Source organism: Bacillus rossius, chromosome 1, assembly GCF_032445375.1.
Source record: "Bacillus rossius redtenbacheri isolate Brsri chromosome 1, Brsri_v3, whole genome shotgun sequence".
Lineage (NCBI taxonomy): Eukaryota > Metazoa > Arthropoda > Insecta > Phasmatodea > Bacillidae > Bacillus > Bacillus rossius.
Window position 1 is genome coordinate 43,870,076 of NC_086330.1, and position 27,945 is coordinate 43,898,020.

Below are 27,945 nucleotides of genomic sequence, written 5' to 3' on the forward strand. Positions count from 1 at the left end.
TTATATATATTTCCATACTTTTTTTATTTGAAATCTTGATATTTTTACAACACATCAAACAGTTTACTCCCGCATCATTTTCTCCTTTTGACGTGCCAGTTTCTTCTTTGAAACCTTCTTCTTAGCAGGCTCTTCCTCTGTAGCCTTTGCAACAACTTCCTCCTTTTCAGTCAGAATAACTTCAATGTGACACGGAGAACTCATGTATGCTACAAAAAATATTTACTTACTTAGTAAAGTAACTATCGACGAACACATACTACACATGTCAAAACCATTTAAATCAGATCTATAAAACATCCCATACTTAGTTTGCGGGGAGTAAATGGCGTGCACTGACGTTAGTGTCACTAGTACCTGGCAACACAAGGGAAGCTACATTTCACTAATTAATCAAATGGCTTATATATTTCAGTTACACAAAAATGTATTTCCTAAATTCTCACATAAAATTATTCTATATAACATACAAAAGTTTATATATATTTCAAAAATATTTCGTGACCTTATTGAAACACAGTAATCTTTCTAAAACACTGCAAAACTGTGTCTCAAAATGTTTGTCATATGAGCTATAAATATAGTTTCAGACTGAACAAGAAGTGCAAATGGTAGAAAGTGTGATGAAGATGGTAAAAGCTCTAATGCCCATTACTCACCGCACACTGCAAACTAAGTACAAGAGGCCCTATAGTACAAAAAATAAGTCTCTGGATTTCCAAGTATACATTTATATTAAAACTTTAATTTAATCCATACATTACAAAAAATGAACCCCAGTTTATAAGTTACCTTCATATGACACAATTTAATTCACTGACATGCCATAAAATGTTATAAAAGTAAATCAATAAGTTTAAGTGCTTTACAGAAACCATTCCAAAACTTCAAATTGGCTTGACACAGTAGTAATTTGAAACCCCTCAGAACTAAGGAAATTGTGTTAAAACTATAAATAATGAATGTACAATTTCACCAATTAACTTACACACAATGGCAAAAAAAATAAACCTATTTTGCCGTACACATGGAAAAAAAATTGGTTTTAAAAAAGTAATAATGACATTGCCGAAAGAATGAATCAATAATTGAGTACTGCCATCATGATGTTATTTGTTTATCAAATGTTCAGGAGATTGAAAGCTGTTGGCAGTGTAGTGTGTTACAACAATAGAATAATGATAAGCAGGCACTCACGGTTGATGCGACCGTGCGCACGATATGTCCTCCGCCTCAAGCAGGGTGCACGGTTCACCTGGATGTGGTCGATCACCAGCCGGTCCACATCGAGCCCCTTGTAGTCGGCGTTCGACTCTGCGTTCTTCAGCAGCTGCAGCAGGAACTCCGCAGACTTCTTCGGCCAACGGCCCTGGGTGGTGCGCCACGCTTTGGCCTGGCAACAGTGAACATCATGCCGTGATATTGTTTCTGAGTAATTCCTTACATAGAATTCTCTAGCTGTTTATGCATTCAAATATTTTACATCCACTGTGTTTTCTATGTTCTATTCTTGTGGTTTCTCCAAAAAATGTTCTAAATCAATCTTCCTCTTTGCAAGAATCATTCAAAAAGTAATCAAATCTTCCTGACATTTCCCAGAGCAAAATAATAACTTTTGTAATATAACTGATATATTTTGCAATTTCCTGAAAGAAGTAAAGTAAATCAAGCCTCCACCATAACCACAGCTGACCTAGATCAATAAGAACATTGCATTCAGATTTTTGTAGTGCTTACGACTATACAATATAACAGTCTCTGGAAAAAAAATTCCAGTCTGGTTGAACAGTCTGAAGCATGACATTTTCCTCTCAAATTACCGTCACTAGGTAGTTCTATAAATTTTCTATGTCTTCAAGTAAATTCCCTGACCAATTCCAAAATCCCAGACTTTCCAGAATGTGGATCGCCTGCTTGACATCTCGCCAACAGGGTCATTAGGAAAGACGAGAACGAATCACTGACAAAATGAATGGTGGTGGGGATGAGAGTATCCAGAGAAAAACCTGTCTCACTTCAATGTCCACATCTCCTACTTGGAAATATCCAAGTACAACCACACCAAGAATTGTACACAGATTGCCTTGGGATGGGAGCGAGTGCAATCAAGACACTCAACCACTGAATGTTGTGTAACACAAGAATGTTTCACAAGAGCAGAGCACAATCCCACAAAACAATCCCAGTCCTAAAAAAAATGTTGTTAAATGAAAAACATACTTCTACACAGCCTGATGAAAAAAAAGAAGTATACATCAACTAATCTGAACATTTAATTTAAACATGTGACAAGTAATTTTTATTAAAAAATTACCAGTAATTTAACCACACATAATGTGTCATACCTTCTTTAACTGACACCATTGTATTAAATATGCTGATTAATTTCATAATTTGTTTGGCGGTGCATTGACTTCAATTTCGCCGTTATTGCTACTCACATCTATCTATATTTGAAGCAAAGTCTGACTAAAAAAAAAAAAGTACAAGCTCATAAAATAAAAATGATAAATATCTTAAAAAAATTGAGATTCATTACCCTACACATTACTATTGTTGTTAAACAAAGACCAATGTCAGCAATCACTGTTATTTGATTTACTTTATCTAATTATGTAATTAACAGAAAAATTATATCAACCAAAATCTCAAGGACTGCCATCAGTGTGTCGTTGGTTCATCACACATTCTTCAGGAGAACGAAAGTTTTAGTATTACATCACATGGCAGTCAAGCGAGTTAACAACACCATGACCTACATAACATCCACAAAATTCAAAAAAATATGTAAAGTAAAATTTTATCTGTGGTTCTATAATGTACAGAGCTGCCAACCTCAAATCACACCCATCAGTAATGGCAATTAGGTATATGAAAAAAGTACGCGTAAATAATGCACGATAAATTTTTCCTGGGGCATTATAACACACTCACAAGATAAAACAACGACAATAATATGCAAAATAAAAATAAAAATATGAATACAATGCAAATTAATACATAAAAAAATCTATTTGAACAATACAATCATCTGAATATGTAAGAAATATTAATAATTTTACTGGATATTTTGAATCTTCAATTCAATGTATTCAAAGTTAAACTTTAAAACAACTGTCTTTTTATTTGCTTCTTTTATCCTGGTTCGATAAGAAATGTCATGTAAACAAACAAGACAAACACAAGGACTTGTAAACAGTAACTGCGTTCGTTACTTTCGTTTCTTCAGATGTAGCGAAAAAACGAAGATATAGATTTATTGCTAGTCACGGCTTTAAAATGTTCTGCATGTTTCTTTGATTCAATATGCCGTCTACAGTCATCCCTTTCACCATGTGCAATCGAAAAGTCACACGCGCATACATTACAAAACCGTGGCGTTTCAAACATTTGAAAACGACAATCATGGCCATTCTTTTGAATATTTAAGTGGAAAGTTCTGAAGTCTTGCGTGTTTTTTCCCACAGATGCACATTATTCTGTCACACGCTTCATTTCTACAACCGGCACTGAAGAACACAACACTATCGAAAAAAATAAAAAAATTTTCACGTCTGTAGACACGACAAAAACCGGACAAAAACACTATGATGAAAAAAATGGCTTTCAAGAAATAAATTAATACAACACAGGTTAGCCAAAGTACCGTACAAAAATTATCGTGATGTAAGTAGCCTTCAAACGATAAGTCCGAGGATATGTACTAGTTGTATCGTACAACGGACGTAATACCATCCCATTATTATTTGAAAACACGAGAATTAATTTACTTATTTCGACAGTACATCGTACATGCGCACACTTACTAGTTCCGTTATTTGAGCAACCAAGCGAAGTATTCAAACAGCGTTCACGAAACACGCACAGCAGAAACGTAAATTTTTCCGTTACCATGCAGCACAAAGCCTCGTTTCCGTAATAAACTAGCGATGTTCCGTAATTCCGTAATTCGGGGTTAAAATCCGTAATAATTACGGAAAATCCGTAATGGTTGGCAGCTCTGTAGTATTACCAACATTCCATGTATTAGGCTACTAGATAAATCTGTAACATAGTTTACTGATTTTTCTTTTTGCAAGTTTAACTTGGATTAAACATTAATGAAAAGACATATCATTAAAATATTATTTGTCTCAAATGAATAAAATACACTTCTTTAGTTTATCCCAAGTAATACGAATTTAAATGCAAATATGTGATTCAAAAAATTCTGAGATACTTTCTTTAATTTGACTTTGAACTATTATTAATTATTGATTCTCAATTTAACAAGAACTATGAAAAAGATTTAAGGTAATAAACTAATACTAATCACCTACACTTGACAAACAACATCACAATGGTTAACTTTTTTGAATAAATAAAGTAAAAATGTGTTGTCAAAATATTATTAGCTGCAAAAAAATAGGTACCTGTATTTTGTAACAATAAGTATGAAACAAGAGAACTGTGAAATTAATTATGTTCCAAAAACTGCAACATACCTAGTAGTTTTACATTACAGATCCTCATGTGTACTTGAAATAGAAAATACCTTGCTGAATTATTTTTTATTTTATTATCCATTTATACAACCAATAATTTATTTTAAAAAACCCTTAACCCACATTAATGACACTATTTTAATGAAAATAACATAAGAAAATATTTTGTTTCTTACTGCATAAATTTTCATGTTAATAAGTAAAATGTGTTTATTAAGCCCTGCTGCTACCAAAAAAACTTATAAATTCAAAAATCATAAACATTTATTACAATTTAATGAATCACAAATTGAAGACAGAAATATAACCAAACATAATTTCATGTTATAAACAGACTACTTATAGGCTACCAACTGTAGTAAATAATTATTGCCTCACAAAATATATATTTTTATTTTCATATGTTATAATTTGCGGTATTAACACATATATTCGGGAATATCTTTCATTTCGCAGCCGTATAACTAATATTAATTCAATTGACACACATCACAAAAACTGATGAATCCGTTCTTCTTACTGGAGCCAAGATAAATGTGTTGCGTCACAACACTAAGCGATACATCAGGTGGGAGAGACGTCCTGTGAGTTGACCAATAAAATTTTAAAATTTGGAGCAGCACGTACATACTGTATACAACCCGGCACAAAATAACCAATGCAATACTCTCACAGAAATATAACTAATGTAATTTATTTTTATCACAACTGCTGAAATGAACACTGGAGCATACAAATACACCGTAAATACCTCATGTTTTCAACACAATAAACCATGCTAAAAAATGAATCAATAAACAGATACCATTCAATTCATCAGTAACTAAAAAATATGTTCTCAAACTCAAAAATTCTACGGAATGTAATAATTTATTTAAAATCATTTGCAAAACTATAAATTATAGCAGTATTATAATTTTTAATTGAGCATAAATAGCCACCATTAATTACTGATGACTAGAGATGGTGATTTATAGCATTTAAAATAATAACATTTAGCATTTTGAATTTGAAATTTAGCATTTTGTAGCATTTTTAAAAACAAGATTTAGCCAATTCTCTCATTTTACATTACTGAAGAAAAGTAAATTTTTAAAAAGCATTAAATAATACACATATTAATTATTAACAACCACAGAAATAAAGATCTAACACAACTACAAAGATAGCCTATCTTGGCAGGTTTCCAAACAACTTTTTAGCACTTATGAGTGCAATAAATTGAATACTTAAAATTACAATAATTATTTTTTAGCCGTGTTCATGGCCATAGTTGATGTAGAGTGCACAAATAATGTTATTGAAACTCGTTTTTTTCAATTTTCGCCTTGGTTTTCGATCATGCCAGAAACCGTTGCTTGCCGTTTTACAGGCTTTTTTCCTTCATCCGATTTCTCGGTGAATCTTTATTTTTTCAGCCTGACGTCCCTCAGATTTAATGTGCTTTTCAAGTAAATCTTCTTTTTCCACTCCAGACGGCAATTACATAAATTGCACATTAAAATATTGGTATCACTTTCGTAGAACTGATCATTTTTGTATTCATTTATGCGATCGCGAATGGAAATTACGTTTCGTCCCATTTTTACCACGAGAAATAACAGTATACAACACATTCAAAGTATGCACGTATTTGTAAACACACCACCTTCCACAGACTACACAAGAACGCGGCTTTCACGTGAAACACAGACAGAAAATGGGCGCGGCGAAGCAGAGATGTCGCAATATGGTGGCCTAAAAACTTGTACTCTGCAAGATGACGGACACTCTTCCAGCTAGTTGTTCTTTGCTTTGTTTACAATAGCGAGGCACGGATGGCCATTTTTCATTCAATATTTACGAACAATAGTGTTGTGAATGACGTGACAATAAGATACTTGTGCTGAATACGCCATAAAATGATGGTTTCTTTTGATACTGAACTGAAACGAAATACAATCGGTAAATAAATTGTGTAGAGTGAAGACGAATCTACGTATTTTACCTTGATTTCGCATTTATCTCGGAATAGTCTAGATTTCGCATTTTATAGCGGAAAAAATATAATTCAGCATATTTTCGCATCTATTTCGCGAAAACGAAAAATCACCATCCCTACTGATGACTAAATTTGTACATTTACATGAAAATAACTGTATTATACAGCGAAACAAACTGCTCCCGATTGAACAAATCAATATTTTTAGCAAACTGAAATACATCCAATTACATTTAAAGTTTCATGTTAAAAGACATATTTGTAATTAATAATAGAGAAACCACACACCTTAAAAAAAACATTTCCCTGCAATTTGCAAAAATTCAGACATGTCCTGGATTTCCATAAAATTCTGAAATGCCCTGATTTTTCACTGCAAGTAGCCACCCTAATCATTTTTGAAGATACTTTTTCTAACTATTGCATAGTAAAAATTTTTTAATTTTAAATGCATATGCTATGAAATTATAATTATTTTCAAAGGAGAAAAATAAAATAAAATTTACTACCAGTTTTAGAATCAAAATCATCAAAAATTTCACTGCTGTTGCCTTATTTTAACACTACATTTGGTCAATTATATTTACAGTTTTTTGGGTCCTTACTTAACATTATAAGTGTGCTGTGTATGATTCATTTAGTTTACTGATTGATTGCTGCAATGGGGAAGATTGATTTAAATTAAATTTTGTGGACATAAACCCATTGCTGGTTTGTACTGGGAGTGAAGATTTTTCCATGACAAACCAGCTTAATCAGCATTAGCATTATGTCCATTAAATTATTTTTAGTTAAAATGCTATACAGTCAAACCTCTTATCATTTTTCAGGGGACCAACAAAAAAAATTCAGTAGATGCGGGGACGCCATATTGGTTTCTTTGTACCTTATAAACGAGACGTCTCAATGCTCAGTCATAACAAGGGACATGTTTATTCTTGAAGTGATTTTATATACGTACGGTATAAAAGGTTTTGTTTTTTTACGTTACCATTTTAGCAGACATGAAAAAGTTTTGTATATAAATACAAGTCGATAGTAGGCAACGTTTCGTGACGAGTCGATTTCACTGAAATATGGCACCAATGTTAGCCATCTACTGTTTGTTGACAGTTCACTGGTTGCCATTATAAAATGGCTGCAGATTTAAGGTGATTTTTACTACTTCTGTATACTATCGTTACTGTTTTTATGACGGTTTCTTTCTAAGAAATGGTTATTTCTGCAAAATCTTTATGGTTAAACGATCATCTACCTATTATAATTTATAGTGACGGGAACACACATTTTGTACGATCAATGCAGACAAAACGATAATTCGAACATCGGCACAAGCGGACTTTTTTAACCTTAGTTGTATGGCAATTTTGCCAGGACTGTAGAAAGTATACGATAAACAAGGACAATCGATACATGCGAGTTCGATAGAGGTTTGACTGTACATTAACCCTTAGCCGGAGACGTGAAAATATTTGACATATCTGGTGACGTGGTGCCCCTCAGACCCCAAAATGTTTTGTAGAAGTTAACTGATTAGAAATTATTTTTGTTCCATGTAAAATTATTTAATGCATTTTTTATACTTATTAATTAAATTAAAAAATAAATTAGTAAATAATTATTTACCAATTATAAAATACAATTTTTTCCATTGGTGCTTGCTCAAATAAATCTAAAAATGCCTATTTGTAATAATTGCTTTTTTAAAAAAAATAAGCAGATGGTAGCCTAAAAGTTTTATTTGCTATTCAATATAGATATAGTGACAAAACAAAATCTAGAAAACTTCTATGAATAATAAGACTTTTTCATAAAATCTACAACAGATAAATTTTCCCAAAAAAAGAAATTACTTTTTTCCCCTCCAAATATTTTCCTTGCATAACCAATGCTTAAACCACAACAATATATATAATTGAGCTAACTAGAAAGCACATGCATACTTATATATTTTGAAAATGCCATTTTTACATAAAATATATTAGCCGAACATTGTTTGAAAAAATTAAATTTGTACGAAAAGTCACATTTGTTTGCTCTGCAATCATCACACATTGCTTTTCCACACACACTTTGATAACTTAAGTCACTAAAAATATCTTTCAACCACTTAGAAATAGTTTCGTCATAATCTGGATCGCCCACACGTACACATGTTCGTTTAGAAGCCTTTTTATCACTTCTGAGATAGAAACATAACTGGTGACGTGGTGCCACTACGACCCCAAGTTATCTTTTCGACCTGATATCTAGCTCCAGACAGCGTAAACAAATCTGACACTACAGGAGGAGACTATGTGATATCCAAGCGAAAGGTAGATGGTACCACAAGCAAGTGCCTTGAACTGCACATAGATGGCAGCAAGTTAAAGTTTTGCTGGGGTCACGGAGACCCCACGTCTCCGGATAAGGGTTAATATATGTGTTCGAATTCACTGCAAGTTAATTCAGTCAATTAAATGAATACAAAAATTAATTAAAAACCTCAAAGCAATGCCATCAGTGTGTCGTTGGTTCATCACACATTCTTCAGGAGAACGAAAGTTATTACATCACTTGGCAGTCAAGAGAGTTACCGAGAATAAATGAAATGAATGACTGAATGGACTAATCGTGTCGATAATGAGATCATCAGAGAAAGTGAGAGGTGACGAGTTGGAGCACTGAACGAACTGGTGGGGAATTTGGGAGAACCCAGACAAAATGTCTAGGGATGAGTTCTTATGGTTTTTTTAGATCATTTTTTGTTTTTAAAACAATATTTTTTGATATTGTTTTTATTTTTATAAATTGTCTAAATTCATAAACAGTGTACTAACAAATACAAATCTAAAATATTTCTTCATGCTTTTACCAAGTATTCACTTTCTGACACACAATGCAGTTACAAAATAAAATCATTAGAAAGCCTGTCTAGAATAAAACTACTCAGAAATACAAAAATTAATCTGCAAAATTTATGTGTTTGAAAAATGTGTTATAATTAATTTTAAAATGTTTACTAAAAAGCAATGCAATATCGAACAATGTAATATTTTCAATTCCAATGGTGAGATACAAAAAAATTCATGTTTGGACTTAGTGTAAAATCGAGTGTTAACACTCAGTTAATTTCAGATTTTTACTAGAAAAATTCTATTAAACAAACACAACTACTTTGAATATGCTTGTATACGTTTAAGAACAGAAACAGGAAAGTAATGCACAAAATACTATAGAAAAACATAGTTTTTAGTAAAAAAAAATTACGATAATCACAGGAATTCATAAATACAGCGTACGTAAAAATGAGTCTACTGAATATAACTTCTCACAGACCCTTCGCACCTCATTCTTTGTTTTTATACTGCTTTAACCGTGTTATAAAAAAAACTTTAGGTCCATTTTATTAATAGTTGTTGGGATATTACTGTAAGTAATGGTGTTTGTTAATGATGACTACTATATTAAGTCAATTTAATGAAAAAAAAAAAAAAAATTAACTATAACTTCAAGCACTGCAATCAGACTGTTGTTAGTTCATCAACAAACATTCTTCAGGAGAACGAAAGTTATTGTATTACATCACATGGCAGTCAAGAAGGTTAAGACAACATGGCTGCATAGTTTTTTGATAGCCTATGCTGTAAAAATTTATAATGGACCATAAAAGAAAAGCACACCCGTAAATAAAAAAATTGGCTAATCATATTGCAAATTTTTACAATTTTTTAAACAAAGTTGAGCAGCATAAAGTCACACACTTATATCTTTAAACGAGCAATTCTTGTATATATATAATCTGAATCTCGGAAACGGCTCCAACGAGTTTCATGAAATTTAGTATGCAGGGGGTTTCGGGGGCGATAAATCGATCTAGCCAGGATTCAGTTTTAGAAAGTGAAGACTCATTTCACGAAAACCTTCATGAAAATAATCAGGTTTCCCCTCGTCCCACACGTGCTGCTAAAGTAAGATGCTTGCAAAACTTGACTAACATTATACGAGCAGAAAGGTCTTATGATTTAAATGTTTCACGAGAGAGTGCGTCACGTGTGGCCACTGAAAAAAATATTCATATTTCATCATTATGTAATTTGTATTTAAATATAATTGCTAATAAACAAAATTTACCAAAAAATAAATAAATACTGAGTAAAGCTCGGTCATCCAGGTACTAAGTTTTGTAAGAGACAAATAGTGTGTGGTTGGTTCATTTGTCATTTACATTCAAAGTCATTTTGTTTGCTGTTTGCTTGTTTGCTTAAATGGTCATTTTGGTAAACTATACCAAAAAACTGTCAAAAATCTTAATGAATCCACAGTTTGTTGAAAACATATCATCTGAACTGAGCTGTATCTCTTCATTTTAATTTATTGTGTGTCATACATCAACTAAAGGCATTTTCACTTTTTCCATCACAAGATTCACAAGAAAGCTGAGCTTCCAGTTTACTCAGTGTCTCTACAAATACCTGGTGAACCAAGTTCAGGATATTTTTAAGACCTTTGAATAAAACTTTATTTTAACTTTTAATACTACAGGGATATTTTAAATACAGTAGAACCCCGATTATCCGTGTTAATGAAGGGGACGAGTGAGTTGGATAATCGAAAATCGCGGTTAACCGAGTCATGCTTGCCTCAAAGGTCATTAGCCCACAGACAGCCATCTGTGGACATTCGGAGATTACATTTATACACATGCTTTGTGTGTGTGTGCGTTGTTGACATAGAAGCGGACTGCTTAGTGCTGGGCAGCAGTGGTTTTTAAGTCTTTCGTGTGCGGAGACGTGGGCACGCGAGTCGTTGTTGCACCGAGGTGTGTGACTAGCCGCCCGCCTGTCCGAGGGCCCAAGACAGCTGATAGCTGCCAAGGTCACGCATTCTTTTCATCGCCCGTAAGCGACGCTGCCACACTTCGCTCATTGCTCTGTTGTCAGTAACACCATCGGGCTGGTTATTGTTTTACAGAACGACTGCCTTCAAAATTCTTTTCGAGATAAAATTTTTCATACCAGTGAATTGAGACTTGATTTGATGGTTTTGAAACGGTGTCTCTGTCTCGTATAATTCACAGTGTTTTTATCCCCCTTTATTTATATGAATTTAAAATGTTAGATTTTTTATTTTTACTTTGCTGAACGTGGAATTAGTGCAAAAACGGCCTATTATGACTTAGTGTTGCAGATGGGTCGGAAATCTTATAACGACCCTAATCTCGGGAACCGTGAGGGGTCGTTATATCTATTCTCCGTTCACTCTTAGCTGAGTTTTGAAATAAACAAACACCGTCGTATCACTGTGCCGCGTCAGCAAGTGATAGACTGAATTTATCTTGCGTGCCAAGCACTAGTTGCAACACACACACTTCCGTACAGTCGGTGCTCATAAAGTAACGGAGAAGTAATATAACAGGAAAATGGTTCTTCTGTCAAGCCTAGTTTTTTTAAAAAAATTACGTCTGCTGTGATAAAATTACGCCACTTAATGCTACACCCTCCGACCTTTTCTGTTGAAACCATTCAAACAAACAAGTGTCCAAGCTGCTAAATGTGGATTCGTTCATCGTCTTGCGTTTATTTAATCCACTTGAAGTGTCAGCCTGTGAAGCAAACTGAAGGATTTTTTCGCGATTTTTTATGATGTCGCGCACTGTTGTGTTACCGACATTAAACTCAGTCGCAAGTTTGCAATCGTTTCTCCACTCTTAAATCTTTCTATAATTTTTGTTTTGCTGTCGATGGACAGTACCACTCGCTTTCTTTTCTGTTCATTTGATGACATGATGAAATGTTGCGCTCAACACTTCCGCACAACACAACGGTATAATCCGTCGGAATGCAGATCACTGTTACAATACATAAAATTATCACCACCTTCACGCTTCAACAACGTACACTAATGGAATGGACTGTCTCCATGCGCCGGGTAATCTCTGTGGCATGGCGCCGTGCTGCGCGCGGGAGTGTACAGTCCGGTCATGCGGACGTGGAATCGCGCACCAGTGTATAATCTATTCACGTAACATGGAACACAAAAATATTATGTACATACGTATGTATGTACTAGTATTTTTTTTTAAACTTTCTGTGTATATAAACATAACTGAGTCAAAGTACTTTGACCAACATATATTTTGCAAAGTATTTTAACATTTACATACATTTTGAATCATTGGTTATATGTAACTAAAAAATTGGACTTGATGGACATAAATCGCGGTTAATCCGCAAATCGGATGATAGAGTCGCGGATAATCGGGGTTCTACTGTATAACCAAAATTAAAATAATAATAGAGATCTACCATTAGCAGGACCGTGCAGATTTACCTTTTAGCAGCGATGTGTGATTTACGTGGACTGAAAATTAAAATCTACATGTAGTCTTGTGCCTGAGGTAGCGTCTACATGAATGGAATAGAGCTTCCTTTCCAATACAATAATTTTTTTTGGGTAAGTTAAGAGCAGGAACTTTGAAAAAAAAAAATATTAATTAAATTAAATTTGAACATGTGTGTTCAATTGTATGCGACATGGCTTCTCACACAGTAACATACTGTCTTCACTTTTACTTTACAAATATTTTCAAATCTTGGGATGGCTGTGATGGTAGTGATGGAGGAGATTATGATGATACATATGATAGCACCCCTATACCCGCAAATTGGGGCTACATATATATTTAATGTTCCATGTGCAACTTCAGGTGTCCCAATATCAACAGTTACATGAATTCCAGCATTCCATTGTCACATACAGTATCTTGTTTCACCTCACCTGCGCACACCTGCCAACACCACCATTGAAGCGTCTGAATGGCACGCACTCTTTGTGCTCGATCACGTTCTTCAAGAAGCGAACTGCGCGCCGTAGCGTCATGCGCCTCAGGACCATAGCAGATTCTCGCGTGTTCTAAACACATTCACATAAAATACAAAAACAGATGGCCATGCAAGACTTTTGTCAGAAACCTCAACCATACATTTTTCAAACCTAACTAATGTACAGTACACTCCCGATTATCCGCGAAATTAAGTGGCAGGGCCACCGCGGATAGTGAAAATCGCGGCTAATCGGCAAAAGAGCCGAAAATGGGAAACAAAAAAGGAAACATTAATTTAAACTTAAAAATCTAAACATGCATTTAGAGTAATAGTTACAATTAACAGTAAAATTTTTTAAATGATGCTAAAATTTTAGTATTTTACTGAATAATTAACATACAATACATTTCAGTAATGTAAAAATAAAAGTGCTCAACCATACGACTAGAAACAAAGTGCGACAGAGACAAAAATAGTAACGCATGCCAGCCTACTGTATGAATTCCGAGAAGACCTGTGACGTTTTACTGTATACTGCACACAATACACTCGTCCGTAGAGTTCAAATATGCTCACTTGTAATAAAATACAGATTTACATATATGCTGTATTTTTTCGTAGCATGCACGGATAAGAGGGAGTTTACTGTATCTTAAACAAGAGTGCCACCAGAAAACCCACTTACATACCGTAACATCTGCCACTTTCAATACTTGCAAAATTTCTGGTTTTGACTGACATAAATTAAACTTAAGTCACATTATTGGGATGTTGGGCCAGTCTGCTCATTCTAACATTGAGACCTCTTAACTTCAAAATAAATGGTTTAACACAGAATAATAGTAACATGTAGTCTAGACAGTTAGAATTTTTTAAAGCTTTCAAAACACAAAATATATATATATATATATATATTGTAATTGTAACATTGTCACTAAGCATATTAAGACACTCCACACAAATATATAATAAAATTTCTCACACTTTACATGACCAAAGCTTCAAATTTCCTTAACTATTTTATTTAAATAATCGGTAAATATGTAGAGTAGCGTTATTTGCGGAAAAAAAATTCTAAAAATCTTAAATTACTTTTATTATATGCTCTTTCACTTCCTCTTTTCATTAAAACCGGCGGAGATAAGAAATTCCAAATACTTTAGGAGATATTGAATTTTTTAATTTTGCAATACAACACCTGTACAAAACCATTCGACCGCCGCCATTTTTGTTATTTTGCCGTGTGTTCGTGAATGCGTAATAAATAAAATGGTCGATTAGGTCAGGTCAGTTACATTATTAATACTTTCAAACTAAGCGGACATAAAAAATGTGAATTAATTTTAATGGCTGTTTAGTTTTTAAATATTTATAATGTAACTGACCTGACCAAACAAACCGGGACAAAGGATGAACAGTAGGAACTAAAATGGTCGATTAGGTCAGGTCAGTTACATTATGAATACTTTCAAACTAAGCGTACATTAAAAATAATATGATTTAATTTCAATGGTTCTTTAGTTTTAAAGTATTTATAATGTAACTGACCTGACCTAACAAACCCGGACAAATGATGAACATTTACAACTCACGTAAAAAATTTTTTTTTACTTATTACTTGCGCAACAATATCCAAATAAAAAATAAGGCTTTAAAATTAGAAACGTTAAAAACCCACCTAAGTTGGAGGCGGGTACATTTTCTTTGCCATTAGAAGGAAATGATGTAGTCGCTCACCTACGTCGTGATACCTCCGACGGAACATTAATAAATAAATAAATAATCATGTATTGGTTCATTTGAATACTGGCCAATCACGGAACTGTCACGTGACAAAATTGTCCAATAAGAAACATAATAGATACTCGAAAACCAGAAACAATTGTATTCGCCGCATGACTACACAGGTATTGTGATGAAAATTAAAAAATTCAATATCTCCTTAAATATTTGGAATTTCTTATCTCCGCCAGTTGATTTGAAAAGAGGAAGTGAAAGAGCATAGAATAAAAGTATTTTCGGATTTTTAGCATTTTTTTTCGCATATACCGCGACTCTACATATTTACCAAATAATCTACCCATGTTTTGAATTTAAGAAAAAAATTAAATACTTCCTCTACCAATTCCATAGCTGGCCTAGAATTACATACTAATAAAAATTAAAATTCAAACAGAACCTTGCTTATCCAAATTTATACTGTGCATGACTATGAACTGAAAAAGTAACTGAAAAATGAATCTTTCATTGTCTGGATGATGGAAGATTGGAGCATGAAATTTTCTCCTGAAATTACCACTACTGGGCAATTTTCATGACTTTTCAGAATTTCAAGTAATTCCCTGAATTTCCTGACCAATTAATAATATTCGCAGGCTTTCACGGCCTTTGTCTGAAGTAGCTTGGCTTCTGGGTTGTAGCCGTGTCCTTAGCGAATAATTCACCGACGTTTCGGTCAACATTGCTGTCATCATCAGGGAGCAGTTACCTACTCAGTTACAGTAGATAACTGCTCCCTGATGATGGTGACTGCAATGTTGACCGAAACGCCGGTGAATTATTCACCAAGGACACCACTACAACCCAGAAGCCAAGCTACTTTCCTGACCAATGTCTACTTCCCTGACCTTCCAGAATGTGAACACAAACTCCGTGAAAAATTTTTTTTAGTGGTTATAATAGGTTTAACATAGCTTATATATTCTTTTAGACTATCACAAGAATAATTTTGAAGATTGAACCATTACAATTACAATTCTGGTGATGCAGCTTTTCTGTAAAAAAAATAATAAAATTCAGAAAATACTTTCTTCAAACACTAAAGACTGTTTACCCTGTAACAGCATTTATTAATTCCTACTAATTTATAAGAAATTTAACATTTGTAGATAGCCTGAGAAGTGAAGCAGAAGTCACCATGTGCTTTAAATACATTGCTGATCCTGTGGTTTGCCATACATAAGAATGTGTATATTTATGATTTAGATATTTTAACGCAATGAAACGTAAATAACTTTAAAAAAAAATCTCTCAACTGTGCATCCAAACCTAAGCATCAACCCTTGACAGGGATTTTGGTAAATATGTATTGTACGGATTAGCGCCAAAAAAATTGTACAAATATGAAATAACTTTCATTATATGCTCTTTTACGTCCTCTTTTCAAAACCGCCTGCGGAGATTAAAAATTCCAATTACTTTTGGAGATATCGCCGTTCTTATTTTGCAATACAAGCCCTATGTAAACATTTAACAGACGCCATTTTATATTTTGCCGTGTGTGCATGAATGCCACAAAAATTTTCCATTAGGTAAGGTTAGTTACATGATAAATACTTCAAAATAAACGGAAATTAAAAATAATATCAATTAATTTTACTTGTATAGTTTTAAGTATTTATAATGTAACTGACATGACCTACCAAAACGGGACAAAGGTAGATTAGGTCAGGTCAGCTACAGTATAAATACTTTGAAACTGAACGGACATTAAAAATAATAAAAATTAATTTTAATGGTTGTTTAGTTTTAAAGTATTTATAATGTAGCTGACCTGACCTAACAAACCGGGAAAAAGGATGAACAGTAGGAACTCACGTAATTTTCTTTTTACATAATGTAGTCGTTCAACTACGTCGCGAAAAAAAAAAAAAAAATCATACTTGTAAACAAGCAACAATGGTGGAACGCGGGAAGCCTACGATTCACTCATCCTTCTGGACATACCCAAATACTCACGTTGGCAAGCCTTCTTTCAACAGACGAGAGGCAAACGCCCGATCGTGCATCTTCGGTTTTTTTTTTTGTTTATTGTAAATAAATATGCAACTCATGAAAACTAATGGTCAATTAGGTTATGTTAGCTACATTATAAATACTTCAAAACATTGTGGATGGTTGATTTGGTTAGGATAGCTACATTAAAAAATACTGTGAAATCATGAAAACGGTTTCCTAGCGCTGGATAGCTACATATTAAAAAGTTATTTGCTAAGCAACCATAAAATGATTTTACAGTTTTTTAAATGTAGCTATACTTACCTAATATAACCAACCATCCACAATGTTTTAAAGTATTTTAAATTACTTCTTGCTAATTTTAAGAAAAGAAGGCTTGCCAACGTGAGTATTCGGGTATGTCCAGAAGGATGTGTGAATCGTAGGCTTCCCGCTAACGCCGCATCAGTGCACAACATGAAAATTAAAAAATTCCATATCTCCTAAAGTATTTGGAATTTCTGATCTCCGCCGGGTTTAATGAAAAGAGGAAGTTAAAGAGCACAGAATAAAGGTATTTTCGGATTTTTAATTTTTTTTAAAAAAAAATCGCCAAAAAATGAATATTAAAAAATTTGATATCTCCAAAAGTAATTGGAATTTTTGATCTCCGCAGGCAGTTCTGAAAAGAGGACGTAAGATAGCATATAATGAAAGTTATTTCATATTTGTACGATTTTTTTTTGGCGCTAATCCGCACAATACATATTTACCGGGATTTTTTTTAGCAGTACTGAGGCACAAAGTGCAGACTTGTTTCACGCAATAGCACGTAACCTGACAAATAAAAAGAATTATTACGTTCAAATCATGCAACGACAATTTCTTTTATATGCCAGGTTACATGCTACAGGATCTCTCAATGCATTAAATAAAAACAGCCAGCATAATGTACCACTGGATCAACTTGGATACTTAATATGGAACAATTACACAAAAAAATATTAAGTTACAGTTCAGTTTCACATAACAAACACATTAACTGCTTACTTTATTTAACGTTTAAATTTAATTAGATTAATTTCACGGAACAATTCCTCCCAAAGACAATGTTCCTTTTTGTGTGTGTATCCAGTTTGTATCAAAATTTTAAAATCCATATATTCAAAATATTTTGGTAACCAAACAGTTAAATATATCTGTTAAAGTTTTGTATCACATATCCAAGTCCATCCCTTCATCCTAATGGCACAATCCTGGATACAACAAAAATTGTGACAATGATTATGATCATATTATCAGATCAAATAAAAATTTAAAAAAAAATAATAATCTTGTTACTTGCTAACATTGTTTGTATTGCAATATTTTTGTTATGTACAGGATCTTTCGACGAACTAAATTCAAACAGCAAGTATCAAGTACCAAACGATCATGCCATCAGGATCAAGAGATAAACGTGGGATACCAGATATGTAATAATTGCCAAACTAACAAACACATTCAACTGCCTTTGTTATAATTTAATACATTAAAATACAATTTAATGTGTTACACAAAACAATTGCACCCAAGAAACAAGGTTCATATTTATACGTATTTTCAGAATCAAATACATTTTAGTAATTATACAGCGTAGCATCACAGATCCAATTCCTTTCTTTATTTAAGTGTTTTATGTTAAGATATAACTGGATAAGCAATAAGGAACAATTAATCATCTCATTCTCACAGCATATCAATTTAACTTATGTTAGATAATAATAAATTTAGGTTAGGTGATGTGTACTTATTTACTGCTCTAGTTAAAAAGTTATGAACTGTTACGCATAAACAGTGCTGGATACAAGGAGGGTTGGGGTTTATGTGTATATGTAGTTAGTATGTTATTTTCAGTGATGCACTGGTTTACTGTACACAACCTGGAATTAAAACCACTTAAATACATTTAAAACCAATAAAGCTAAAACAAAATTATAACTCATAATAGATTCTTAATTCATGAACTTTTTAACTCTGCATAGTGTGTGGTCTCTTAAATAAGAACACATTACAATGAACATAACCCTTTCAGCATCTCACTCACTTTGAAATGTACTCTGAGGTTAGATCCTCTTGCTTTACACGACTTAGTTGCATTGTCAGGTTCATGAGAGTAGCGACCCATCTTCTTATAACATTAGATACTGCACAAAAACAAAACAAATAGAAAATTACAACTCCTACACGTTGAAAAAACTAACCAAAATACAGGATATTTTATTAGTATTTAATCTATTCAGTAATGTATCCAAAATCTACATGCTCTGTAACAATATTATGTTGAACTATTACAACAAAAACCTTATTTCTTAAATTAGATGTCACAAGATTCTACAACAGAAATATAATCAAAAAGAGATCACACACGTACATTTCAACAAAAGACAAGTTTCCTGTTTCCGGCCGAAATCCAGTGTTGGAAACATTATTAGAATAATATTCGGCTAGAGTGCACAAAAGGTTATATACTAAATGCAAATTTTAGTGTGGTTTGCGGGAATATAGTAAGTTTACTCATTTATTTAAACGAAAGAGAGTGATTTCAATTAATAGCCCAAAAAAACCTTATTTACGTGTTGAATTCTTTGACCTAATAACAGATAAGAAAACTAAACTCTGGTAAAATTTATTTAAATACATCATTAACGAGAAAAATATTGAGTTTTGTAAACTAACTCTTCACTCTGAGGTTTAGACTCCAGTTAATACAATTTCTTGTGTACTCATGTTCTTTCTTATGTACCCATGTATTTTTTTTAATTTTAATCTCACTTTCTTACTTTTGAAATGTAAAAGTACTGTGTAATATTTAGTTTTTGTGGTTGTACAGTTTGTTTTTATATATGTATATATTTGTATTAATTGACTTGTTCTATATCCCGGAGTCCTTACCTCCATATCGGATCTACAGAACAAAAATTGAATAAATAAATAAATAAATAAATAAATAAATAAATAAATAAATAAATAAATAAATTATCTGCTAATTTGCCAATAGTAGCCCTAAACTTGTAAGGCCCTAGGCTATTTACATTTCTGGAGACCTCCCAGATAATATGAAAAAAATAAATAAAAAACCAACTTATTCATTTTAACACTAACCTGGAACTTAAATTTCGACATAGGCTCCGCTAATTTATCGTAGGATATTATGATATTCTTTCCTGATAAATATACCTCAAGTCAATTTTATAAATGATTAAAATCATATTGCCTGGTTATCACACCATTATATGTACTAATGTGACAATAAAACTTTTGAAAGTTTTTTTCAAATCCAAAATCATGAACTGAAATATAAATTGACCAACACATTAAGTTGTAAGAAAGAAAAATATAATTTTTCTTTTCCCAAGGATGTTCTTATTTTTATCAGAACACTAGACAAACAAAATTAATTAAAAATGAAAAGCACCAGCATGGGGGCCCGATTGATGTGGGACCATGGATGATTTCCTGGCTTGCCCTGCCCTGGAGCCGCCACTGCCCTTTGCTACAATTAAAGCCAATTTTATTCGTAGCTACACATCGAGTGCAGCGCATGGAACGAATTTTAGATGCTTATGTTTTCTTCAGGTTACTCCATTGTCCTGACGCCCGCCGATAGTGCGCCTCTTAGTCGCACAGGCCGCGATGCCTCTCCGACGCCTCTCAAAGCCGTGTACCACGAACACGCCCGCATGTGCAACATGGTGCAACGAGTGTGAGTGCACCGAACGACCCGCAGCTCCACCACTACCGACCACCTCGGCGGAAGCACTCCGCCGGGTGTGGCAATGTGCTTCCGCCGGACTATAGCATTCAAGGGCACATGTTTTCTCTCACAAACATAAACTATGTAATGTATATTTCATCAAATGTTTTTATTTATTAATGCAATTGTTCAACAAGCGAATAGGTCCTAAACTTGGCCGTGTCTGTTTCCCGCGCACAATTGGCAGGCCTGCTGTAGCGCTGTGCTACACGAGCGAGTCAGTATCCACCGGGAGCTCGGAGAGGCTGGTCGTCTTCGCGCAACGTTGAGAGGCCACCTTCGCGCCAATTCCGCAACCTCATCTAGATCGTGAGTTACAACACCACTGGCCGTGCATCACCATGCAGGTCTTAGCAGCAACGTCCGCCACGTACTGTTCTCTCAAAACTCCCCCTCTCTCCATTATAAGCGGGGTCATCGCCGAACAGCTGTACATGCGCAGAGCTCTCTAACCCCGAACAGTCGCGGCCAGGGGATGGATAGCACCAAGTAGAGGTTGATGTGTAATAAAAACCACACTTCACGTAGCGTAGTGTATCAGGTGTAGTGTAAGGCATCTTGGGTGGCCTAAAAAGCCCAAGGATCAACTCTACGGACACGTCCCTGCCTCCCGCCACTTGGCCGAACCCAAACCCCGAGACCCATTCGACAAAAACTTGATAGCTTTGACGGGGAGGCAGCCGGACCGGTGTCGAAATGACGCCCAACTAATGTGGCGACCGAAGTTAAGACCAATTTTCCAAAATTAACGACATTAGAAACGGGAAAAATCTAGCAAAAATTCAGCTGCTGGAGACACACATCGCAAACTGGCGGGAAAACCCGGGCGAGAACGGCATAACTCGCAAAGAAAAAAAAAGGGACTTCGGGCGCGCGTCACTGGACGCGCTGGCGCGGGGTAACGGGACGCGCTAGCTAAACCAGGTCAAGCCACCCCCACCCCTCCAGCAACGCACACCGAGCAGCCAAGCACGCACCTATCCCCCCCCCTGCCAGTGTAGAAAAGCGTGACCAATAGCAGCTTCAGCCGAGTGTCACCGCACGAGCCGAGCCGATATTAACTGAAGCAAATCAGTCAGGCACACCGAGCGGCCACGTGAACGCCAGGGAACACGTGCGCGGGGCCACCGATTCGTATCACCGCTTCAACCCGGCACACGGGCCGGAGAGCCGCGACCCGCGATCGCGATGCAAGCCAACACAGACGTATCCATTGACATGGGAGATCTGTGCGACAAATCCTCCCGACCGCGTACACCGGTCAACAACGCGGGCGCGTGCGCGATGTACACGTGTGGCACGGGCATAAAATATGAACCAGGCGAAGGAAGGGGCGCAACGGGAGCACAGAAATGCAGCGCGAAAAGATGCCACAGGCAACCGGACGAAGTTGCATATTGTCACCATTGCAGCACAATCAAACACCGCAGATGTACAGAAGCGCGGGAATTTCTTAACTTCAGACAGTCTGTTCATGTGTTCTGCGTGCGAGAACATAGCAACGAGACCCCCGCAGATACAGGCAGTGAGCATCACAAATAATACCGGACCCATGACATTTTCGGAGTTCGCAGGACAAGCGCACGAGGATCCCGGCAAGTTCATGCGGACTTGTCGCGATCGTCAGACCCGGTTCGCAGTGCCACTCAACGAGTGGACTGAACGAGTCAGTGAGCGGTTGCGGGGGAGCGCACTCGACTGGTGGGGAATGATTGGCGAATTTCAGATGGAGTGGGATGACTTCGTGGTCCGATTCGAAGGGCGCTTCGACGGCGCACGCGAACACGCGCAGTACCAGCGCACGCTATTCTACCATCCCCAGGCCGCCGATGAGGACGTGGAGACGTTTATACGCAACATAGTACGGTTGCACAGGCGTCTGGTCCCAGGAGGCCACATCGGCGCAGCTTTGGGTGTAGTCGTGGAGTTAATGGTCCCCGAGCTATGGCCGTTCCTGCGGAGCGCCAACGGACGGGGGTTAGAGGACTTTGTACAACTGGCAAAAGAGGTGGATCATGACCTGCGCAGCCTGCGCCGACAGAGGAGCTCTCCGGCGCAGCGACGAGGGACGTACATCGCGGAACTGACGACACCTGAGGATGCGCTTGCAGTAGTCTCCTAAGTACCACAGGCACAGTCACAGGGCCCACTCAGGCAAACAGAAGGGGCGCGGGAGGGCGGAAACCCATCACCGAGCAGTCAGAACCATGGCAACCAATGGACCCAGCGTGACGAGCGCAGAAGCGCGAGATCGGAAGGCCAACTTTACAGGGCACCGCACTGCAAGTACTGCATCAGGAGGCACCGCAGGTGCTTTCGTGGTCGCCAAGGGCACCCGGTGGCTAGTGTAGCTCGCCGGCGACCTGGTGCGGGTCGCTGACGGGTGGGGCTGGTCATTCCCATCCGTCCTGAAGGGTAAAGCCGGTGCATCACGATTCACCACAGGTGCTGTCAGGGTCGCCGGGGGCACCCGGTGGCTGGTGTAGCTCCCTGGCGACCTGGTGCGGGCCGCTGACGGGTGGCGCTGGTCATCCCTGTCCGTCCTGACGGGGTACACCGGTGCATTAGGAGGCACCGTAGGTGCTGCCGTGTTTGCCGGGGGCACCTGGTGGTTGGTGTAGCTCGCTGGCGACCTAGTACAGGCCGCTGACGTGTGGTGCTGGTCACCCCCGTCCATCCTGACGGCGTACGCCGGTGCATCACGAGGCACCGCAGGTGCTGTTGGGGTCGCCGGGGGCACCCGGTGGCTGGTGTAGCTCGCCGGCGGTCTGGTGCGGGCCGCTGACGGGTGGCACTAGTCATCCCCCTCCGGCCTGACAGGGCGCTTTGGTACCTCAGTTGGGGCATGACACGGGGTCCAGGGGCGGCAGCCAGCTGGTGCATCACCCCCTAGTTGGCGTTTCTCGCCGTGGATCCCTCGGTCCTGCGAGTCTGCCATAATGGAGTCCTGGTAGAGCAGACGTCATGCCAGTGGTACTCTTCCGTCCGGCAGTACTTGCAGCACGGTGCCCTGTAACGTTGGCCTTCCGATCTCGCGCTTCTGCGCTCGTCACGCTGGGTCCATTGGTTGCCATGGTTCTGACTGCTCGGTGATGGGATGCCGCCCTCCCGCGCCCCTTCTGTTTGCCTGACTGGGCCCTGTGACTGTGCCTGCGGTACATAGGAGACTACTGCAAGCGCGTCCTAAGGTGTCGTCAGTTCTGCGATGTACGTCCCTCGTCGCTGCGCCGGAGAGCTCCTCTGTCGGCGCAGGCTGCGCAGGTCATGACCCACCTCTTTTTCCAGTTGTATGAAGTCCTCTAACCCCCGTCCGTTGGCGCTCCGCAGGAACGGCCGTAGCTCGGGGACCATTAACTCCACGACTACACCCAAAGCTGCGCCGATGTGGCCTCCTGGGACCAGACGCCTGTGCAACCGTACTATGTTGCGTATAAACGTCTCCACGTCCTCATCGGCGGCCTGGGGATGGCAGAATAGCGTGCGCTGGTACTGCGCGTGTGCGCGTGTACCGTCGAAGCGCTCTTCAAATCGGACCACGAAGTCGTCCCACTCCATCTGAAATTCGCTAATCATTCCCCACCAGTCGAGTGCGCTCCCCCGCAACCGCTCGCTTACTCGTTCAGTCCACTCGTTGAGTGGCACTGCGAACCGGGTCTGACGATCGCGACAAGTCCGCGTGAACTTGCCGGGATCCTCGTGCGCTTGTCCTGCGAACTCCGGAAATGTTATGGTTCCGGTATTATTTGTAATGCTCACCGCCTGTACCTGCGGGGGTCTCGTTGCTATGTTCTCGCACGCAGAACACATGAACAGACTGTCTCTGAAGTTAAGAAATTCCCCTGCTTCTGTACATCTGCGGTTCGAGAACCTCACCGCCCTAGTGGCGGCCGTGCAGCACGCCCAGCAGGCGGACGAGGCCACTCAGACCGAAGTGCAGGCGGGTGAGGGAACAGTCACCCCTACCACCGGGTAGTAGACGGAGTGCTACAGACACGGGTGCCTGGCGACATGGAGGCATGGCGTCTCTATGTACCCAGGTGCGCACGAGCTGGCGTGCTACATTCTCACCACGACCATGACTTGGCTGGCCACCCCGGGGCAGACCAGACGCAGACGGACATCCGCAAAACTTTTCATTGGCCAGGCATCACCCGCGACGTTAGGGGTTATGTGCGACAGTGTCAGCACTGCCAACAGCGGAAGGCGCGGCGGATGGACGGAGTGGAGCAACAGCGCCCCTGTCGACCCCGTGACCCGTTCCACACGCTGGCACTGGACATCATGGGGCCATATCCCCAGACCACTTGGGGCAAAAGATTTTTTGTGGTCATCACGGACATCTTCACAAGGTGGGTTGAGGCCTTCCAGTGTCCAATGTGCGAGCTGGGACCATAGCGGCTCTACTGGACCAGGAAATTTTCCCGCGCTATGGCTTCGCGAGGGTACTACTGACAGACAATGGGTGTCTATTCAGTGGGAAGCGCTGGCGAGCTGACTGTCGTCGGTGGGGCCTAGACCACCACACCACTCCTGTGTATCACCCCCAGGCCCATCCGACCGAGCTTCGGAACCAAGAAGTAAAAGCACAGTTAAGATTGCGCCTGGGGGACGACCATTCTAAGTGGGATGTACATATACCCAAGTTACTGTATTGTCTTAGGCGCCGTACGAATGCCGTCACAGGCCACAGCCCGGCCTAGCTGCTGTATGGACAGAACCTCGCCCTACCAGGGGAGTGCCGGGTGACAGCGGCCATCACAGACACCCTAATCCATACGGAGATCGAGGAAGGGAGGGAACAGGCAGGCAACAGCAAAACCAATTCCTATCGGAGCACACACCACAGACCAGTCACCCCACAACGCCCCTACAACCTGGACAGTGGGTGTACGTGAGGCACCACCATCTGTCATCTGCATCACCACACAGGTCTTAGCAGCAACGTCCACCACCTACTGTTCTCTCAAAACTCCCCCTCTCTCCATTATAAGCGGGGTCATCACCGAACAGCTGTACACGCGCAGAGCTCTCTAACCCCGAACAGTCGAGGCCAGGGGATGGATAGCACCACGTAGAGGTTGATGTGTAATAAAAACCACATTTCACATAGCGGAGTGTATAATTTGTAGTGTAAGGCATCTTGGGTGGCCTAAACAGCCCAAGGATCACCTCTACGGACACGTCTCTGCCTCCCGCCACTTTGCCAACAAACACCAAGACCCATTCCGCAAAAACTTGATAGCTTTGACGGGGAAGCAGCCGGACCGGTGTCAGTCCCTTAAATGGTTCCCCTATCCAGAAGTGTATTTATGTACATGGAGCAGGATGATGAGTGTGACGGTTTCTGATGCTTTCAGAAAAATGCGGCCTCTAAGACTGGTTTTCATAGTCGTGTCTTGAACAAAGTCATGATACAATTTTGGCAAAGACAGTATAGTCTATCAAGATGGCGATTTCCATTTCCATGTTCCATAGTCCGAGAACGTGACATTCTTCATGAAGACAGCATGCCTAATCATGAGCTTACTGGTGGCTCGCTGTAGGAAAGGTTTTGATGGAGATTAAAAACGGAAATGTTATGTTTTATTGTGCATTCTTCAGCACACATTTTCACACTATATGTAATACATCGTGGCCATGCTCATTGTATTCCTATATCCTCTTGGCTAGCCATGCAGGCAACCTGAACTAGCCAAATATACCACACTTCTCCCACCATATGGGAGATGTGAGTTTGCCACATCACTCTTAAGTTTGCACAAAACATAAATCTACAATTAGGGAGTACACAATTCAATATAACATAATTTCAATAGTTTGAACAACATATGCTTGCTCTCAAGTCCAAAAATCCAAGAAGGAACCTAACCTCTAATGGCAAATACATTACAAATCAACCTTTCGTTTCTGAACTCTGTTCCTCATAGAGTATCATCGTTCTTTCCCCCCACTGTTTGAAGTGTTATTACACACTGGAAACCCTTTAAAATCACTGTCAGTACCACCGTCCACTTCTGATTGAACACGTTCCTCAATGTTGACAGCGCAATCATCATCTGTATTGTCAGCATTGGCCACACTATGATCTTCACAGCTTCCTTCTGTACATTGTTCATTACGTCCTTCGCACCTTCCATCTATCTCCCTGGCTTCCTTCCAGAAATCTATCCATAGTCATCGGACATGGGGGAACATTGCGCAATTGATCGAGATGTCTACGAAAAACATTTCCACTTGCATCTTGAACATTGTAAGAGATTGAGCCCATTTGGTCAACTATGACCCCTCTGACCCATTTCTTATGCACATCGGCATATGCACGGAAACAAACTGCACTCCCTATATCAAAATTTGTGGTGCGGCGAGACTGATGTGTTGATGGCATTTGGCATGCCATCACCTTCAAAGAAACTGATGGCAACAAGCAGGACAGTCTATTACGAATCACTCGGCCAAACAGCAAAGAACTGGGGGACTCACCAGTTGCACAATGTGTAGTGATACTATATGTGAGAAGAATTTGAGGTAATGCTTCTGCTAAGGGTACTTTCGAATGTACAAGAGCTTTGACTTTATTCTTGAAGGTCTTCACCATATTTTCGGCTAACCCATTCGTTGCCGGGTGATATGGTGTGGAGAAGGTATGTTTGATGGTGTTAGACTGACAAAATTGGTCGAACTCTGCTGACGAAAACTGTGTTCCATTGTCCGAAACAAGCTGCTCTGGAATTCCATATCTAGCAAACCACCCAAAAAGTTTTTGATGACTTCACTTGAGCTTATGCCAGACAATTCGCAAACATCTGGCCATTTAGAGTGACTGTCCACAATCACCAAGAAACGTCTTTGCATAAAAGGGCCCGCTATGTCCACATGCACATGTTGCCTAGACCTGTTAGGCCAACTCCAAGACAAGAGGATTTATTTCTCTGGCATTGCTTTATTTTGGAGACATGCATCACAGTTAGTGACTACCCTTTCCAGATCTTGGTCCATTTTCGTCCACCACACGTAGGATCGTGCTAATGCCTTCATTTTACAAATGCCGAAATGGCTGATATACAATTCTTGTAGCACTCTGTCCCGTATTGCTTGTGGTGTGATAATCCTGGGGCCCCAAAGAATACAGCCTTGCTCCAATGCCAGCTCATGTTTCTGTTT

The 27,945-nt window shown here is 38.6% G+C and overlaps 2 protein-coding genes across 5 annotated transcripts; one reads left to right on the forward strand and one right to left on the reverse strand.

Annotated features, from left to right (window-relative positions):
• On the reverse strand, positions 1 to 19,465 carry LOC134535354 (large ribosomal subunit protein uL22). Of its 4 annotated transcripts, none has more exons than XM_063374434.1 (5): positions 19,402 to 19,465; positions 19,075 to 19,174; positions 13,225 to 13,359; positions 1,198 to 1,393; positions 1 to 209 (listed from the first exon to the last, which is right to left on the reverse strand). In XM_063374434.1, exons 2-5 carry the CDS (start codon positions 19,153 to 19,155, stop codon positions 64 to 66), a joined length of 558 nt encoding a protein of 185 aa, XP_063230504.1. In that variant the 5' UTR covers positions 19,156 to 19,174; positions 19,402 to 19,465; the 3' UTR covers positions 1 to 63. The 4 variants fall into 4 exon arrangements, with proteins under 4 accessions (XP_063230504.1, XP_063230498.1, XP_063230520.1 ...); XM_063374428.1 differs by having other exon boundaries at positions 19,332 to 19,419; XM_063374450.1 differs by having other exon boundaries at positions 19,323 to 19,414.
• A 2,871-nt stretch (positions 19,466 to 22,336) lies between these two features.
• LOC134527250 (activity-regulated cytoskeleton-associated protein-like) lies at positions 22,337 to 22,906 on the forward strand. Its single transcript, XM_063359804.1, has one exon. The coding sequence runs from the start codon at positions 22,337 to 22,339 to the stop codon at positions 22,904 to 22,906; it is 570 nt and encodes a 189-aa protein (XP_063215874.1).
• The last annotated feature ends 5,039 nt before the right edge of the window (positions 22,907 to 27,945 follow it).

Coding starts and splice junctions, on each gene's coding strand:
- LOC134527250 (XM_063359804.1), top strand. CDS start 22,337: ATGACATTTTCGGAGTTCGCAGGACAAGCGCACGAGGATCCCGGCAAG.
- LOC134535354 (XM_063374434.1), bottom strand. CDS start 19,155: ATGGGTCGCTACTCTCATGAACCTGACAATGCAACTAAGTCGTGTAAA. Junction 1,394..13,224: donor GTGTTGGCAGGTGTGCGCAG/GTGAGGTGAAAC, acceptor CACTGTTGCCAG/GCCAAAGCGTGGCGCACCAC. Junction 210..1,197: donor TGCGCACGGTCGCATCAACC/GTGAGTGCCTGC, acceptor TATTTTTTGTAG/CATACATGAGTTCTCCGTGT.